The sequence below is a fragment of the Hyperoodon ampullatus genome, assembly GCF_949752795.1.
Source record: "Hyperoodon ampullatus genome assembly, chromosome: 19".
In the NCBI taxonomy this organism is placed as follows: Eukaryota; Metazoa; Chordata; class Mammalia; order Artiodactyla; family Ziphiidae; genus Hyperoodon; species Hyperoodon ampullatus.
The window spans coordinates 55285687-55304847 of NC_136932.1; the positions used below are offsets into that span (position 1 = coordinate 55285687).

At 40.9% G+C, this 19161-nt stretch overlaps 1 protein-coding gene across 1 annotated transcript in view; it reads left to right on the forward strand.

Annotated features, from left to right (window-relative positions):
• TEX14 (testis expressed 14, intercellular bridge forming factor) overlaps positions 1-8176 on the forward strand; it is a gene marked incomplete at its 5' end in the record, with an annotated part of 76528 nt that extends 68352 nt beyond the window's left edge. Inside the window, 4 exons of the mRNA XM_079726314.1 lie at positions 3669-3761; positions 5691-5800; positions 7010-7061; positions 7849-8176. Of these exons, the coding sequence (XP_079582440.1) occupies positions 3669-3761; positions 5691-5800; positions 7010-7061; positions 7849-7885 (292 nt within the window). The 3' untranslated portion in view covers positions 7886-8176. The remainder of the gene's footprint in view (positions 1-3668; positions 3762-5690; positions 5801-7009; positions 7062-7848) is intronic.
• Between the last annotated feature and the right edge of the window lie 10985 nt (positions 8177-19161).

Below are 19161 nucleotides of genomic sequence, written 5' to 3' on the forward strand. Positions count from 1 at the left end.
CCACCAGGGTGGTGGTGTTTCTGTTTTTTTGATAGTAGCATCCTAATAGGTGCGAGGTGATATCTCATTGTGGTTTTGATTTGCATTTCCCTAATGATTAGCTATGTTGGGCATCTTTTCATATGCAGAAGGCCATTTGTATATCTTCTTTGGAGAAATATCCTAGTCCTTTGCCCATTTTTTTTTTTTTTTTTTTTGCTGTATGCGGGCCTCTCACTGTTGTGGCCTCCCCCGTTGCTGAGCACAGGCTCCGGACGCGCAGGCTCAGCGGCCATGGCTCACGGGCCCAGCCGCTCCGCAGCATGTGAGATCTTACCGGACCGGGGCACGAACCCGTGTCTCCTGCATCGGCAGGCAGACGACTCAACCACTGTGCCACCAGGGAAGCCCTTTATTTCATTTTGTGAGGCAAACATTGGTTTCAGTTTCTTTCAAAACATTTTAGTTAAAGAGAATTTTTAGATCTTTCTAGCCAAATAAGAGAAGATGGAGGCAATCATCTGGACAATTCAGTCTGAAAACACAAGTTTGCCTCAAGAAACCCAATTCCATTCTTGACTTGGAGCTCTCCTTTGACCTGTGTTGTAAGGTAAACCACTTCAGATCACCTCCTTTGCCTCCTAACATTTCTTGCTTTGTCCGAACTGTCATTCAGGGCCAGGACTAGAAGGAGGTGAGTGTAACACACTCCTTGGGCACAAAATTGAAGGAGGCACCAAAAAACTCAGAAGTCAAGAAAAGTACTATTTTGATGCCATATTTTAAAAAATCCATACTAATGCCAAAAATATCCATGTTGAACAAAATATTTACGTTTTAAAGGAAGAGAGGCTATGAATCTACACTTACACCACTTGCCTCATCCTCATCCTGGACCAGCAAATCCTTGGGGAAGCCCTGCAGAATGTTTTCAGCTGCAAACGTTAGAAAACCCCGCCATCATGTTTAAGTGAGTTTGTCTCACATGACATGAAGCCCAGAGGTTGGCAGGGCATGGCTGGTGTAGCAGCTCAATGATGCTACCAGGGACTTAGGCTCTTTTGATCTTTCTGCTCTACCAGACATAGCATGTTGGCTTTTGTTTTCAGGCTTGTCAACTCCTGGACAAGGTGGCTGCTATCCATCCATACTCCAGGCAGAAATAAGTGGGTGGGGCAAAGGAATAGTCTAGCCAACTTTATGTCTTTTTATCCGGAAAGCAAAAGCTTTCCTAGAAGCCCTTCTCAGCAGATGCCTACTTATATCTCCTTGGCCAGATGTGACGCATGGCCACCCTTGGTTGCCAGGGAGACTGGAAATTAGTTTTTAGCTTTCAGCTGCTATAGAAGAGGAAGGTAAGGGAGGAGAGTGTTATGAATAACTTTTGGGTGGTGAATCCAGTTTCTGTCACACTCTTCAAGGGCTAAACTATTCTCCACAAGGAAGGAAAAGAGAGAGACCTGGACAGGAAGTGAGGAGACTAGAGCCCTGGGACCTGAGAGGAAGTGGGGAGAGGTTTTTTTTTGGGGGGGGGTGAGACAAGACAAAGGCAAAGGAGGAGGAAGGTAAACTTTTTAAAGTTTTATAAACCTTTTGTCTATAATGTATGATGTAACTCCATTCATTCCATCTCCCCAAAACACCTTCAGTAAATATCTAGCCATTATTTTATTTTATTTATTTATTTATTTTTTTGCAGTATGTGGGCCTCGCGCTGTTGTGGCCTCTCCCGTTGCGGAGCACAGGCTCCGGACGCGCAGGCTCAGCGGCCATGGCTCACGGGCCCAGCCGCTCCGCGGCATGTGGGATCTTCCCGGACCGGGGCACGAACCCGTGTCCCCTGCATCGGCAGGCGGGCTCTCAACCACTGCGCCACCAGGGAAGCCCTCTAGCCATTATTTAAGGCAAAAGAAAAGTAGCTCAAGAAGGCCAAGTTACATTTGGTTATACAAATATAAAGTGCTTTGCACATTATCAAAAGTTAGCTACTATTATCATTGTCTCTTTTTCAAAAGGGCTGGTTATGCTAGACACAGGTAGATGCCCACAGATGCTCAGTCATCTCAGTCCTTGGCACCAAGCCAGAGTGGAAGATATTTTTTCAGATGGTTGGGACTTTTCAGGTCTACTGAAAACACATTCTCTGCATCCAGTAGCCTCAGAGGCAGTTCTTTTTTTTTTTTTTTTTTTTTTATTAGTTTCTGCTTTATAACAAAGTGAATCAGTCATACATATACATCTGTTCCCACATCCCTTCCCTCATGCATCTCCCTCCCTCCCACCCTCCCCATCCCACCCCTCCAGGCGGTCACAAAGCACCGAGCTGATCTCCCTGTGCTCTGCGGCTGCTTCCCACTATCTGTCTACCTTACGTTTGGTACTGTATATATGTCCATGCCTCTCTTTCGCTTTGTCACAGCTTACCCTTCCCCCTCCCCATATCCTCAAGTCCATTCTCAAGTAGGTCTATGTCTTTATTCCCGTTTTACCCCTAGGTTCTTCATGACATTTTTTTTTAAATTCCATATATATGTGTTAGCATACGGTATTTGTCTTTCTCTTTCTGACTTACTTCACTCTGTATGACAGACTCTAGGTCTATCCACCTCATTACAAATAGCTCAGTTTCGTTTCTTTTTATGGCTGAGTAATATTCCATTGTATATATGTGCCACATCTTCTTTTTATTTATTTATTTATTTATTTTTATTTTTTTTTTATTTATTAGTTTCTGCTTTATAACAAAGTGAATCAGTCATACATCTACATCTGTTCCCACATCCCTTCCCTCATGCATCTCCCTCCCTCCCACCCTCCCCATCCCACCCCTCCAGGCGGTCACAAAGCACCGAGCTGATCTCCCTGTGCTCTGCGGCTGCTTCCCACTATCTATCTACCTTACGTTTGGTAGTGTATATATGTCCATGCCTCTCTTTCCCTTTGTCACAGCTTCCCCTTCCCCTTCCCCATATCCTCAAGTCCATTCTCAAGTAGGTCTGTGTCTTTATTCCCGTTTTACCCCTAGGTTCTTCATGACATTTTTTTTTTTTTTAAATTCCATATATATGTGTTAGCATACGGTATTTGTCTTTCTCTTTCTGACTTACTTCACTCTGTATGACAGACTCTAGGTCTATCCACCTCATTACAAATAGCTCAGTTTCGTTTCTTTTTATGGCTGAGTAATATTCCATTGTATATATGTGCCACATCTTCTTTATCCATTCATCTGATGATGGACACTTAGGTTGTTTCCAGCTCCGGGCTATTGTGAATAGAGCTGCAATGAACATTTTGGTACACGTCTCTTTTTGAATTATGGTTTTCTCAGGGTATATGCCTAGTAGTGGGATCAGAGGCAGTTCTTAATCTGAAAAACTTGTGGGAATGAGTGTGCATTTCTAGCCTCAGGTGGAAATTGATGTAATGACCTAGAATTGAGACAGAGTCTAATATCACACTTTGGGCTTTTTTGTCAAGAGGCTAAAGGAGGGTTCTGGTGCACATTTAAATCGGATCTAAGTGACCACTACAACTCCAGGTACAGTCTCACCGAGCTCTCATTTTCTCATGTGTATAGTGAAAGCAGGGGTTTGAAGGTCCTTTCCCACTCTAGAGTGCTATGCCTCCTTGTCAAGGGAGAAGGGGAATGATTGCTGTCTCAATTCTCTTCACTTGCCCTTGGACAGAGCTCACTCTACGCTTGATGAGGACCTGGAAAGATGGCTGCAGCCACCTGAGGACAGCACGGAGCTACAGGGTCTCCCCAAGTGCTCGGCAAGGTTATTGTTCTCCATCAGGGGATTGTTATTTTTCTTTTTCAGGAAGGGGGACTAGATTTTAGTTCAGTTTTTTTGAAAAAGGTAGATTTTAGTTTCTTAGAAAGTACATGGACTCCTTGGAGGAAGAACGTTTGGTGATGGCGTTACATTGCTCTAGAGAAGCCAGCCCCGACTTCTGTCTCCCCCTCTTCCTCCAGCCACCCACAGTGCTCAAGATACTGACTAGCAGACTGATATTAGTATAGAGAGAGGCCCCTAAGATTGCTGCGTCTAGGCCCTGTCGCCTTTAACATTTTCATCGGTCATTCGAGTTAATTTAGAAAAGGCATGCTTATCAAATTTTTAGATAACACAAATCTAAGGATAAATGCTAATGTGATGGGTAGATAGACTGTGGCTTCAAAATGGTCTTGACATGTGGCAATGCTAGATTTCTCTGAAAGATAAAAGTGAGCATTTAGATCCAAAGGTATAGAATGTGAGAGATCTGACCTAATGGAGCATTTTTTTGATCAGAAGCTCCCACTCAACTGAAATTTCATTGAAGATGGGAAGTACATCTTATTTTTATACGCCCAGCATTTAGCATGCATTTTGAGATGTGGTAAGAATTCAAGAAATTCCCCTTGAAGAAGACATGGACAGCGACTCCATGAGACCTCAGTTTGATGCAGTTGCTGAAAAGGTCAATGCAGCACTAATGCTGAACAGACAGAAATGTACAGTCCAGGTCAAGGTGATGTCTCAGGCTAGCTAGAGGACTTCTAGAACTCATGTGGGGCTCCTTTGGGGTGTCACATTTTAAAAGGGACAGTCAACAAATAGAAGAGGGTGGCCACAGAACAGATAGAAGTCTGGAAACCTTGTCATGTGAGAACAGCTGAAGGAACTGGGAAGGCTCAGTCTGAGAAGAGCAAATGGAGCAGAGAATTGGATAGCTGCCCCCAAATACCTGAAATATTGTAAAGTGAAGAGAGTCAGCTTACTCTCTTCTGCCTCAAAGGACAGAGCCACTGACTAGAAACTGCAGAATAAGAGATTTTTATTCAGTAAAGCACAAGCTTTCTAATGGCCACAGCAATCTGATAGAGAAACAGCTGCCTCTACACTAACTTTAACAGCAGCTTCTCCCACCCAAGCACAGGCTGCATGACTCTCTGGTCCAGGGCATTTGGACGGAGGTAATAGATAACCTCCTCCAACTTTAGAGCCTGTGATTCTATTAGTGATGAGAGGTTAGGAGGAAAAAAAAACCCTTTTCACCCTAGCTGGCTTTATTTTCTCTCTCACTTTGCATATTTTATTTTGAATATCCACCAGATGAAAACAGAAGAAAAATCCCTAAACCATGTCAGTTTGATTCATCCATCATCTGTTGAGCACTGTCAGTGAGCTGAGCACTGTGCTAGGGGCTGGAGATGCAGAGGGATGGGATGTCTCTGCCCTTAGGGAGCTTATAGTTGAGTGGGGAGTTGGTTTCTGCTTACTGGTTTGAGAAATGTGGTCTTCAATTGTTAGATACTGCAGTTAGATATTGAGAGTTTTAGGAAATGAAGATAAGGTAATAAAAATACATGTGGTTGTAAAAAGGACACCAATTACAACATAAGTGAAATGCTTTTTTTCCTTTGGGACAGTACAGCCTAGTGGTTGAGAGCAGAGTCTGAGTCAGGCTTCCTGGGTTCATCTCAGCTCTAGGACTTACTGGGCATGTAATTTAACTTCTTTGTGCCTCAGTTTTCTCATCACTTAACTACCTTATATAGTTGTGATGAGAATTAAATGAGTTAATATACATTACAGCACTTGAACTGTTCCATAGGGAATGCACAATTAGCTGTAGTTATTATTATATTTCCTTGGGAGCGCAGTCCTGTTCCCCTGGCCATTGTGCACATGGTTTAATGGCCAAAATCATTGTCATTGAAGGGAGACAAATACCAAAGATCAAGAAGTTGGTGAAAAGAAGAGAAAAGGGGAAGGAAGCATCACGCCAGAGAGAAGGAAATCAGAGAGCTTTTTAGGGACTTCTGAAGCAGGTATGAGTGGATGTTCATTTACAATGTAGCCTGGAGTCCTTGGGCTTCCATGAGCATCAAAGTTATTTAGAAATGTTTCCCAGATGCTATACATAATCCTCCTACACTTTCCCCTTGTAGTTCAGCCCAGGTTTTCTCTTAAATGCCAATTATGTCTTTATCACAAAACAGTAACAATAGCCAATTCTATTTCTAAAGTAAGCCTTCAGCCAGGCTCATATTGTCTGGAAAGATGTTTTCCTTCTAACGTGTCTTCAAAAGATAAGAAATCATAAATTGTGGAATTTAAGTGGAGTCTACAAGTAATATGAAAAGTACAAACCTTAATTTCAAAACTGTTTTGATAGAGCTTTAAGGCACCATTCACAAATGATGCCCTCCTATATTTAAGTTCCTCCCACTCAGGAAGTTAGCGTCATTAACTCTTTCAGATCATCTGGTCTCCCTTTTATCCCTTCCCCAGTCCATTCTCATTCTTCTCCTTTTTCTGCCCTGCTTTGTGCCCCAGGATGCTGACCCTTGTGAACTGAATCTGCTGGGCTTCCTGGCCAGCCGGCTTCCTGTTGGCCGAGGGGAGACCCCAGCAGAAGATCAGATAATTGGGATATTACTTGCCTTACCGCCTACCTCAGCACCTCATCTCTGTGTGGAAGTGATGTCCCTCAACAAGCACAGCTTCTATAGTGCAGCCCATCCTTCCCAGTTTTAGCACTCACTGGGTTCCAGTAACTGTTCTGCCGCACCTCTCCCCGCCCATCCCAGTCTCTTCAGACTTAGGGGTGATAATGGCTTCCCACTGCTGCTAGTCGCTGGATGCTTTGCCATACCTTGTTTGTTCCCTTAATTCTGACAACACCTCTGTAAGTAGTCACTTCATTAAAGGACCTGGGGGTGCATTCTGTTTCCTCTAGGACACTGCCTGGCACAAGGCCCAGAGTGTGTGAGCGTTCAGCTAGTATTCAATTCACCGAGAACATAATGCAGGGACTTTGTGAAATTAGCATCATGTGTGTCCATTGCTATGACAGGGAACTGCAGGATGTTAGGAGTGGAAGCCTAGTATCTGTGTTTTTAGAAAGATTCTATCTCTGTAGAAGAAAACAATTGATGGAGAGAAAACAGTCCACCCTAAACTAGAGAGAGTACTAATGTGACTTCTGAATGCTCTCACCCAAAGTAATCAAGTTGTTTTTTCTTCCTCCTATCAAGAGGAACTAAAACCCTGTTTTTGGAAGCAACTGGGTTGGTCCGGACCATCCAGGTAATGAGATGTCAGATGTTTGTAAGTCAAAGTCCACTGTTTATAGACAACATGAATAGACTTTAAACATGTACCAGTATCTAAATAAACATTAATGACAAAGACTTGAATTCAGAGTTGCTCAGTTTTAAAAATGCTAATGTTTATAGTTAATTAAAATACAAGGGGAAATTAATGCCAACTTTGATTACATAATTGGTAGACAGCACAAGAATGGGTTGGTTTTTTTTTTTTTTGGCTGCCTTGGGTCTTTGTTGCTGCACGTGGGCTTTCTCTAGTTGCAGCGAGCGGGGCCTACTCTTCGTTGCGGTGAGCGGGCTTCTCATTGCGGTGGCTTCTCTTGTTGCGGAGCACAGGCTCTAGGCACGCAGGCTTCAGTAGTTGCAGCACGCGGGCTCAGTGGTTACAGCACACAGGCCCTAGAGTGTGTGGGCTTCAGTAGTTGTGGCACGCAGGCTTAGTAGTTGTGGCGCATGGACTTAATTGCTCTGCGGCATGTGGGATCTTCCCAGACCAGGGATCAAACCCGTGTTCCCTGCATTGGCAGGCGGATTCTTAACAACTGCGCCACCAGGGAGGTCCCACAAGAACGGTTTTAGATGGAGGGAGTACAGAAGATGCTGCTCTCGAAATGCTTTGCATTTCCACGATACACTAGCTTATCATAATCTCGCTTGATTATAAAGATCAAAGTTTCTTTCCTTTGAATTCAGTTGAATAAAAAGAGGCTTGTTGTTTGTGTCTTTAAGAAACATCACACCAACTCGAAACTCCCTTTTTTGTTCAGGATAATCGTGCTGGATCAGAGTGACTTGTCAGACTGACCGGAAGTGGACCATAGAGGGACTCCTGGCCTGCGTTTGAGTGTCCTGCTCGTGAGCTCCCTTCTTCCCTCGTCTGCTTCAGTCACCATTAGGGCAGTGGTTCCATTGCTCACACTTTGTTTAGCCGCCACAATAGACAGAACGACTTGTTTGTTTGCAGCACATTTAACCATTTGTTTTCAGTCAGATTTCTGAAAAGTAAACGGTAGTTTTGATTGTAAAGCTTTCTCATTGTGCCCAGAATGGCGTTTGGTTTTTTAATATAAATTTTCAAACACTTCAACTCCTGTTACATAATAAAATGTTTCCTTTTAATACCAGTTAGGTTTCAGCTGTAAGATATATTCCTGTGTTTTAGTTGTTGGGAGAGGACCTGCCACTCAAAGAAGTTTTGACAAGTAAATAACTACTGCTACCCCCCATCGTACAAACTGGCACCAGTCATCCATGTTTTATTACAGAAATATTGCCCTCCTCTTCACCAGGATTGCCATATTCCCGTTCCAGCTACAACTGACTTACATGATAAAAATGTAGGTAGGAATAAAAGCCCAAAATAGTCTGAACTCTTTAAGGTGAACCAACACCATCTCTGTATATTTCAGTTTGTACGTCACATCCTTAGTGTCCTAGAAGAATGAAACTATGGTGAGAAAGATCACAGTATTTTCTCTAACTTAGCCTCTTGTGCGGTGCTAGCCAGCTCACGTTTTATCTGTAAGTAGTAGGTCTTTTGTTTGTGAAAAACAGATAGTTCCTATTGTGGACGGTCATATTCATACAGTTCTTAGCTCCCCAAAATTTTACCCTGCACAAATAAAACAGGAAGGTACAAGTTTATTTGACCATTTTAAAGCAAGGAAACAGTTGCTTGCCACTGTAACCAGAGGAACCCATGACAAATTACTTTACAAATAATATGAAACTTTGAGGGATACAGAGACTTAGTAACATGCAGTACTTCCTCTCAAAAAACTTTATATGGTGAGACAAAACCAACATACATAAAAATGTAAGAACTAATAGCAGACATATCATGATAAATGGTAAGATATGAAGTTACAGTATTATCTATTAGTATTCATAAAGGCTACAGACTCGCACTGATGTGGTTTGTAATCCTTTGTCTACAGAGTAGACTCTTCTGTCTGGCTGGTGACTATGTAATATTGGCCAATGTTAACAATAATAATGTTGATAGATATTGTTTATTGGTTACAGAGTACCTGTTATGTACCAGGTACTTTATATACTTGGTGCGTTTCCTGCACATGGCACTCTCACTGTATTTCTTTAGTATGCTGCTTTTCCTACTCTTCAGCAGCTGTTATTTCCAACTTTTATTCTTCACTTCCCATCAACATTTAACAGATGACTTACCTCCAACTTTACAGAGAAATTAGCCATCAGATGGGAACAAATCAGCTTCCCACCACCAAAGCTACTAACAAGACCACATCTGTCTCTGTGACTAGAACAGTTGTAGGTAAATCAGTCTACCCTAAACTAGAGGTGGACCTTTTTTACATGTATTCTTTCTATTGACACTTTCCTCCACGTTACACGGAAGGAGGTGTCTCTCTCCCCATCCAAGGCCAGTCTCATCTTCTGTCTGCTCAGAGTTATCCTTCTCAGGTTATTATCTCCCTTCTTAGTATCTCCAACCCCTTCTTTATTAGCTTCTTTTCATCACTTGATGCACTTGGATTTTTCCCATTGTTAAAAAGTATTTCCTGGATTTTCCTGGCAGTCGGGCGGTTAAGGCTCTGTGCTTCCATTGCTGGGGGCACTGGTTCGATCCCTGGTCAGGGAACAAGGATCCCTCATGCCGTGTGCTGCAGCCAAACAAAAAAAGTATTCCCTGGATCCCACGTCCCTTTCCAGCCACTGCCCCATCTCTTTCCTCCCACTGCAGTTAGAGATCTTAAAAGAGTTGTCTACACCTGCTGTCTTCAGTGCCTCACCTCCGACTCACTCTTCAACCCATTATAATCTGAATTCTGCTCCTTCCATTCTCAGGCAATCCTAACGTTAGCAGTGACTTCCATATTCCTAAATCCCAGGGACACTCTTCTGGCCTCATTGTCCAGTTTGCCCTCTCAGACTATTCCCTTGGCTCCCTTATGTTACAATCTGGTTTTCCTTCTATTTCTCTGGTTATTCCATCTCAGCCTCCTTTGGGGTTCTGCCTTTACCTTTTCTTTTTATTTTTTAAATTTATTTTATTAAAGTATAGCTGAGTTACAATGTTGTGTTAATTTCTGCTGAACAGCAAAATGATTCAGCTATACATATACATATACATACATCCTTTTCCTTATTCTTTTTCATTATGTTTTATCACAGGATATTGAATATAATTCCCTGTGCTATACAGTAGGACCTTATTGTTTATTTACTTTATATATAGTAGTTTGTATCTGCTAATCCCAAACTCCCAATCCATCCCTTCCCCACCCCCCTCCCTCTTGGTAACCACAAGTCTGTTATCAATACCTGTGAGTCTGTTTCTGTTTTGTAGATAAGTTCATTTGTGTCATATTTTAGATTCCACATATAAGTGATATCATATGGTATTTGTCTTTGTCTGACTTACTTCACTTAGTATGATAATGTCTAGGTTCATCCATGTTGCTGCAAATGGCATTCTTTCTTTCTTTCATTTTTATGGCTGAGTAGTATTCCATTGTATATATGTACCACATCTTCTTAATCCATTCATCTGTTGAGACATTTAGGTTGTTTCCATGTTTTGGCTATTCTGAATAGTGCTGCTGTGAACATAGGGGTGCATGTATCTTTTAAATTACAGTTTTGTCTGGATATATGCCCAGGAGTGGGATTTCTGGATCATATGACAACTCTATTTTTAGTTTTTTAAGGAACTTCCATACTGTTCTCCATACTGGCTGCACCAATTTACATTCCCACCAACAGTGTACGAGGGTTCCCTTTTCTCCACACCCTCTCCAGTGTTTGCTATTTGTAGACTTTTTAATGATGGCCATTCTGACCAATGTGAGGTGGTACCTCACTGTAGTTTTGATTTGCATTTCTCTGATAATTAGCAATGTTGAGCATCTTTTCACATGGCTGTTGGCACTCTGTATGTCTTCTTTGGAGAAATGTCTGTTTAGGTCTTCTGCCCATTTTGCAATTAGGTTGTTTGTTTTTTTGTTATTGAGTTGTATGAGCTGTTTGTATATTTTGGAAATTAAGCCCTTGTTGGTCACATCATTTACAAATATTTTCTTCCAGTCTTTAAGTTGGCTTTTCATTTTGTTTATGGTTTCCTTTGCTGTACAAAAGCTTGTAAGTTTGATTAGGTCCCATTTGCTTATTTTTGCTTTTATTTCTATTGCCTTGGGAGACTGACCTAAGAAAACATTGGTACGATTTTATTTTTGTCAGAGAATGTTTTGCCTATGTTCTCTTTTAGGAGTTTTATGGTGTCGTGTCTTATATTTAAGTTTGTAAGCCCATTCTGAGTTTATTTTTGTGTATGGTGTGAGGGAGTGTTCTAACTTCATTGATTTACATGCGGCTGTCCAACTTTGCCACCACCACTTGCTGAAGAGACTGTCTTTTCTCCCATTGTATATTCTTGCCTCCTTTGTCGAAGATTAATTGACCATAGTGTGCGGGTTTGTTCTGGGGCTCTCTGTTCTGTTCCATTGATCCATATGTCTGTTTTTGTGCCAATACCAGTCTGCTTTGATTACTGTAGCTTTGTAGTACTGTCTGATGTCTGGGAGGGTTATGCCTCCTGCTTTGTTCTTTTTTTTTTTTTTTTTTTTGCGGTACACGGGCCTCTCACTGTTGCGGCCTCTCCCGCTGCAGAGCACAGGCTCCGGACGCGCAGGCCCAGCGGCCATGGCCCACGGGCCCAGCCACTCCGCGGCATATGGGATCCTCCCGGACCAGGGCACGAACCCGTATCCCCTGCATCGGCAGGCGGACTCTCAACCACTGCGCCACCAGGGAAGCCCCTCCTGCTTTGTTCTTTTTCCTCAGGATTGCTTTGGCAATTATGGGTCTTTTATGGTTCCATATGAATTTTAGGATTATTTGTTCTAGTTCTGTGAAACATGTCATGGGTAATTTGATAGGGATCACATTAAAGCTATAGATTGCTTTGGGTGGTATGGCCATTTTAACAGTATTAATTCTTCCAATCCAGGAGCATGGGATACCTTTCAATTTCTTTGAATCATCTTTAGTTTCCTTTATTAATGTTTTATGGTTCTCAGCATATATGTCTTTCACCTCCTTGGTCAGGTTTATTCCTAAGTTTTTTTTCTTTTGATGTGATTTTAAAAGGGATTTTTTTTTACATTCCTTTCACCTCTACCTTTCCTTACTTCAAGCCTTCCTCCTAAGAGACTTTGCTCACACCCGTTGCTTCACTTAGCTTCTGTATGCTGACAACTTCCAGATTTGTGTTGCAAGTTTACGACCAGACCTCTTCTCTGAGCCCATATAGCTACCCATGTATTCAGTGTCTCCACTTGGATTTCTTTCAGGTGTCTTACTGGTAATACCCAGAACTGAACCAATGGTCTTAATCACAAACCTTCTTCATCTTCAGAATTCCCCTTCCAACTAATGGTATTACTGTTCACTCAGCCACTCAAACCAGAAACCCAGGAGTCATTCTTCACTCCTCCCATTCCTTCACTCCTTACATCAAAATATCAATCATTAACACATTTTTGACCCGAGGCATATTATGGCCACAAGCGTTAGTTTCTGCAAAAATCCCCTGGTCAGTAATGTGTTAAGACTTATTTGTTTCAATCCTGGAGAGGATGTGGAGAAAAGGGAACCCTCCTACACTGTTGGTGGGAATGTAAGTTGGTAAAGCCACTATGGAAAACAGTATGGACGTTCCTCAGAAAACTAAAAATAGAATTACCATATGATCCAGCAATCTCACTCCTGGAAATATACCTGGACAGAGCTCTAATTCAAAAAGATATGTGCACCCCAGTGTTCACAGCAGCACTATTCACAATAGCCAAAACATGGAAACAACCTAAATGTCTATCAACAGATGAATGGATAAAGAAGATGTGGTACCTATACACAATGGAATATTACTCATCCATAAAACAGAAAAAAATGCCATTTGCCACCACATGGATGCAGCTAGAGATTATACTAAGTGAAATAAGTCAGAAAGAGAAAGACAGGGACTTCCCTGGTGGTGTAGTGGTTAAGAATCCGCCTGCCAATGCCGGGGACACAGGTTCGATCCCTGGTCTGGGAAGATCCCACATGCCGCGGAGCAACTAAGCCCGTGAGCCACAACTACTGAGCCCACGCACCGCAACTACTGAAGACTGCGTGCTCTAGGGCCCACGTGCCACAACTACTGAGCCCACATGCTGCAACTATTGAAGCCCATGTGCCTAGAGCCTGTGCTCCACAACGAGAAGCCACCACAATGAGAAGCCCGCTCACCGCAACGAAGAGTAGCCCCCACTCGCCACAACTAGAGAAAGCCTGTGTGTAGCAATGAAGACCCAGTGCAGCCAAAAAAAAAAAAAAAGACAAATACCGTATGATGTCACTTATATGTGGAATCTAAAATATGACACAAATGAACCTGTCTACAAAACAGAAACAGACTCATAGAGAACAGACTTGTGGTTGCCAAGAGAGAGGGATGGACTGGGAGTTTGGGGTTGGTAGATGTGAACTAATATATGTGTGTGGGGGGGGTGTATGTATGTATATATATATATATGCAAACTATATATATGTGTGTATATATATATATATATATATATATATATATATATATGTCTGTGCATATAACTGAGTCACTTTGCTGTACAGCAGAGATTGCCACAACATTGTAAATCAACTGTACTTAAATAAAAAAAAAAGTGGAAAAGGAAAAAGACTTCTTTGTTTCAACCTCCAAAACACATGTCCTCATACCCACTTCTTTGTGTCTCTGCTGCTGCTACCCTCATCTGACCACTAGTAACTCTCACTTGGGCCACTGCAACAGCCTCCTCAAGTGGCCTACTGCATCCAGTCCCACATTCAACAAATGTTTTTTGAATGACTTCTCTGTGCCAGGCACCACTCTGGGTGCTGGAGAAACAGTAAACAAAACAGAAATCCTCCTTTCCTTGAGTCTACAGCCATTAAATGAATAAATAGATAATTTTAGTAGTAGTAAGTGCTATGAAGAAGATAAATAAGTTAAAATGATAAGGATTGCATAGGGAGACACTTAACATTAGAAAAGATATTCAAGAGAAGGCTGCTCTGAAGAAGTGACCTTTGAGCTTCTACTGGAATGAAAAGAAGTTGCCAGTTTTTGGGACTCTGGTGGACGAGCATTCCAGCAAGGAGAAAAGCAACTGCAAAGACCCCACAGGAAGCACCACACTGGAGCAGCAAAAGGTCAGTGTGGTTGAGCAAAGTAAGTTGTGGGGAGGGTGATAGAAGGCTGGAGGTTGAGCAGGGGGATTATAGACCCTGCTAAAAAGTGATTTCCAGGGTTATAACATTATTAGATTCAAATGTCCAGTTCAACAAAAAAGTCACAAAGCATACCAAAAAAAAAAAAAAAAAGACCCATTCAAAGGAAAGAAAGAAATCAACAGAAACTGTCACTGAAAAATACCTGATGGCAGATATACTAGACAAAGACTTTAAAACAACTTTTGAAGATGCTCAGAGAACTAAAGGAAGATGTAGAGAAAGTCATGAAAATCATGTGTAAACAAAAGTGAAATATCAGTAAAGAGATAGAAAACTTAAACCAAAAAAATTCTGGAGCTGAAAAGTACAATATCTGAAATGAAAAGTTCACTAAAGACAGTCAAAGGCAGATTTGAGCAGGCAGAAGAAAGAATCTGGAAACTTGAAGCTAGGGCAATGAAATTATCAAGTCTGAGGAACAGAAAGAAAAAAGATTCAAGGAAAGTGAACAGAGCCTAAGGGACCTATTGGACACCATCAACCAGACCAACATATGCATACTGGGAGTCCTAGAAGGAGAAGAGAGAAAAAAAGGGGGAGAGAGAATATTTGAAGAAGTAATGGCTGAAAACTCCCCAAATTTGATTAAATACATGAATGTAAACATCCAAGAATCTCAACAAACTCCAAATAAGATGAGCTCAAAGAGCCCCACACTGAGACTCATTTAATCAAACTTTAAAGAGACAAAGGCAAAGAGAAAAATTTTTTAAATTTTATTTATTTTTTTTATACAGCAGGTTCTTATTAGTCATCCATTTTATACACATCAGTGTATACATGTCAATCCCAATCTCCCAATTCATCACACCACCCCCACCCCACCCCCTGCTGCTTCCCCCCCCTTTGGTGTCCATACCTTTGTTCTCAAAGAGAAAATTGTGAAAGCAGTAAGAGAGAGACAAATAGTCATATAAAGGAATCCTCAATAAGATTATCAGAAGATAATTTCTCAGAAAATTTTAAGGTCAGAAGACGGTTGGTATATTCAAATTGCTAGAAGAGTAAAACTGTCAACCAGGAATTCTATATATGACAAAACTGTCCTTCAAAAGTGAGGGAGAGGGCTTCCCTGGTGGCGCAGTGGTTGGGAGTCCGCCTGCCGATGCAGGGGACACGGGTTCGTGCCCCGGTCCGGGAAGATCCCACATGTCGCGGAGCGGCTGGGCCCGTGAGCCATGGCCACTGAGCCTGCGCGTCCGGAGCCTATGCTCCACAACGGGAGAGGCCACAACAGTGAGAGGCCCGCATACTGAAAAAAAAAAAAAAGTGAGGGAGAAATTAATATATTCCCAGATAAACAAAAGCTGAGAATTTGTAAGCACCAGACCTGCCCTGTAAGAAATGATTAAGGGAGTCCTGCAAGGTGAAATGAAAGGATACTAGACAGTAACTCAGAGACACATGGAGAAATAAAGATCTCAATAAAGGTAAATGCATGGGTAATTATAAAGCTAGTATTATTGTAACAATGGTTTGTAAATGCACTTTTTCTACATAATTTAAGAGACATATGTTTAAGGGAAAAAAGAGCAGTTATTAGTGTAAATGCTAGTATTACTGTAACTATGGTTTGTTAACTCCACATCTTGTTTTCTACATAATTTGAGAAACTAATGCATTTAAAAGAAGTATTAGTTTATTTTTTTGGTTTTTAAACTAAACAGTTAAAAAAATTTTTTTAAAATAAATTATTAGTTTATAATTTTGTGTCATCAACAACTGAAAGGAGTGGGGATGGAGATGTAAAGAAGCAGAGTTTTAGTATGTTATTGAAGTTAAACTGGTATAAATTCAACTTAGAGTGTTACAACTTTAGGATGCTAAGTGTAATCCCACAAAGAAAATAGCTATAGTAAGTACACAAAAGGAAAAGAGAAAGGAATTTAAACATTTCACTACAGAAAATCAACTAAACACAAAAGACAGTAATGCAGGAAATTTGGAACAAAAAGCTATAAGGTGTACAGAAAACAGCATAACGACAGAAATAAGACCCTCCTTATCAGGAATTATTTCAAATGTAAATGAATCAAGCTCTCCAATCAAAAGACAGAGATGGACAGAATGGATAAAAACACATGATCCTAGAGGAAAACATAGGCAGAACACTCTATGACATAAATCACAGCAAGATCCTTTTTGACCCACCTCCTAGAGTAAGGGAAATAAAACAAAAGTAAACAAATGGAACCTAATGAAAATTAAAAGTTTTGCACAGCAAAGGAAACCATAAACAAGACAAAAAGACAACCCTCATAATGGGAGAAAATATTTACAAATGAAGCAACTGACAGAGGATTAATCTCCAAAATTTACAAGCAGCTCATGCAGCTCAATATCAAAAAAACAAAGAACCCAATCCAAAAATGGGCAGAAGAACTACATGGACATTTCTCCAAAGAAGATATACAGATTGCCAACAAACACATGAAAGAATGCTCAGCATCACTAATCATTAGAGAAATGCAAATCAAAACTATAATGAGGTATCACCTCACACCGGTCAGAATGGCTATCATCAAAAAATCTACAAATAATAAATGCTGGAGAGGGTGTGGAGAAAAGGGAACCTTCCTGCACTGTTGGTGGGAATGTAAATTGATATAGCCACTATGGAGAACAGTATGGAGGGTCCTCAAAAAACTAAAAAATAGAACTACCATACGACCCAGCAATCCCACTACTGGGCATGTACCCTGAGAAAGCCATAATTCAAGAAGAGTCATGTACCACAATGTTCATTGCAGCACTATTTACAATAGCCAGGACATGGAAGCAACCTAAGTGTCCATCAACAGATGAATGGATAAAGAAGATGTGGCACATATATACAATGGAATATTACTCAGCCATAAAAAGAAATGAAATTGAGTTATTTGTAGTGAGGTGTGGATGGACTTAGAGTCTGTCATACAGAGCGAAGTAAGTCAGAAAGAGAAAAACAAATACCGTACGCTAACACATATATATGGAATCTAAAAAAAATGGTCATGAAGAACCTAGGGGCAGGACAGGAATAAAGACGCAGACCTACTAGAGAATGGACTTGAGGACATGGGGAGGGGGAAGGATAAGCTGGGACAAAGTGAGAGAGTGGCATGGACGTATATACACTACCAAATGTAAAACTGATAGCTAGTCGGAAGCAGCCGCGTTTCACAGGGAGATCAGCTCGGTGCTTTGTGACCACCTAGAGGGGTGGGATAAGGGAGGGTGGGAGGGAGATGCAAGAGGGAGGAGATATGGGGATGTATGTATATGTATGGCTGATTCACTTTGTTATAAAGCAGAAACTAACACACCATTGTAAAGCAATTATACTCCAATAAAGATGTTAAAACAAAAACAAAAACACAAGATCCAACTCTATGTTGTCTACAGGAGACTCACTTGAGATCCAAAGACACAGGTTGAAAGCGAAAGGGTGGTAAACGGTATTCCATGCAAATAGTAACCAAAAGAGAGCAGGGGTGGCTATACTATCAGACAGTTGACTCTATCAAAGTTTACAGGGGACAAAGAAGGACATTACATATTAATAAAAGGTTCAATGAAGAAAGAAGACATAATAATGATAAATATTTATGTGCCTAATGATAGACTGTCAAAATATATAAAGCAAAAACTGGCAGAACTGCAGGGAGAAATAGACAATTCTATAATAATAATTGGAGACTTCAAAAACCCACTCACAGTAACGGATAGAACAACCAGACGGAAGATCAGTACGGAAACAGAGGACTTAAACGACACAACGAGCCAAGTAGGTGTATAGACATATACAAAACACTCTACCCAACAACAAGAACAGAATACACACCCTTCTTAAGTACCCGGGGGACATTTTCCAGGAGAGATCGTATGTTAGGCCACAGATTAAATCTCAATAACATTTAAAAGACAGATATATGAAGTCTCTTCTTTGAGCACATCGGGATGAAGTTAGAAATCAATAACAAAAGGGAAACTGGAAAATTCAAAAAATCGTGGACATTAACACACTTTTAAACAACCAATGGATCAAAGAAGAAATCACAAGGAATTAGAAAATGCTATGAGATGAATTAAAACAAAAACACAACATACCAACACGGGGCACAGCAAAAACTGTACTCAGTGGGAAAATTATAGCTATAAATGTTTATATTAAAAAATAAAGATCTCAAGTTAACTATGTAACTTTATAACTTAAGAAACTAGGAAAAGAAAAACAAACTAAACCCAAAGCTAGCAGAAGAAAGGAAATAAAAATTAGAACAAAGATAAATGAAATAGAGAATAGAAAACAATACAGAACACCAGTGAAACCAAAAGTTGGTTCTTCAAAAAGATCAACAAAATTGACAAACCTTTAGCTAGATGGACTAAGAAAAAAAAGTCTCAAATTGCTAAAATCAGAAATTAAAGTGAGAATATTACTACTGATTCTACAGAAATAAAAAGGATTATAAGAGAATACTATGAACAATTATATGCAACAAAGAAAATTTTGTACAACCTAGATGAATGGACAAATTCTTAGAAACAGAAAACCTACCAAGACTAGATCACAAAGAAATAGAGAATCTGAGTAGACCTACAGCTAGTAAGGAGATTGAATCAGTATTGAAAAATCTCTCAACAAAAGTCCTGGGGACTTCCCTGGTGGTCCAGTGGTAAAGAATTCACCTTCCAATGCAGAGGATGCCTGTTCAATCCCTGGTAGGGGAACTAAGATCCAACATGCCACGGAGCAACTAAGCCCATGCGCTACAACTACTGAGCTTGTGCAC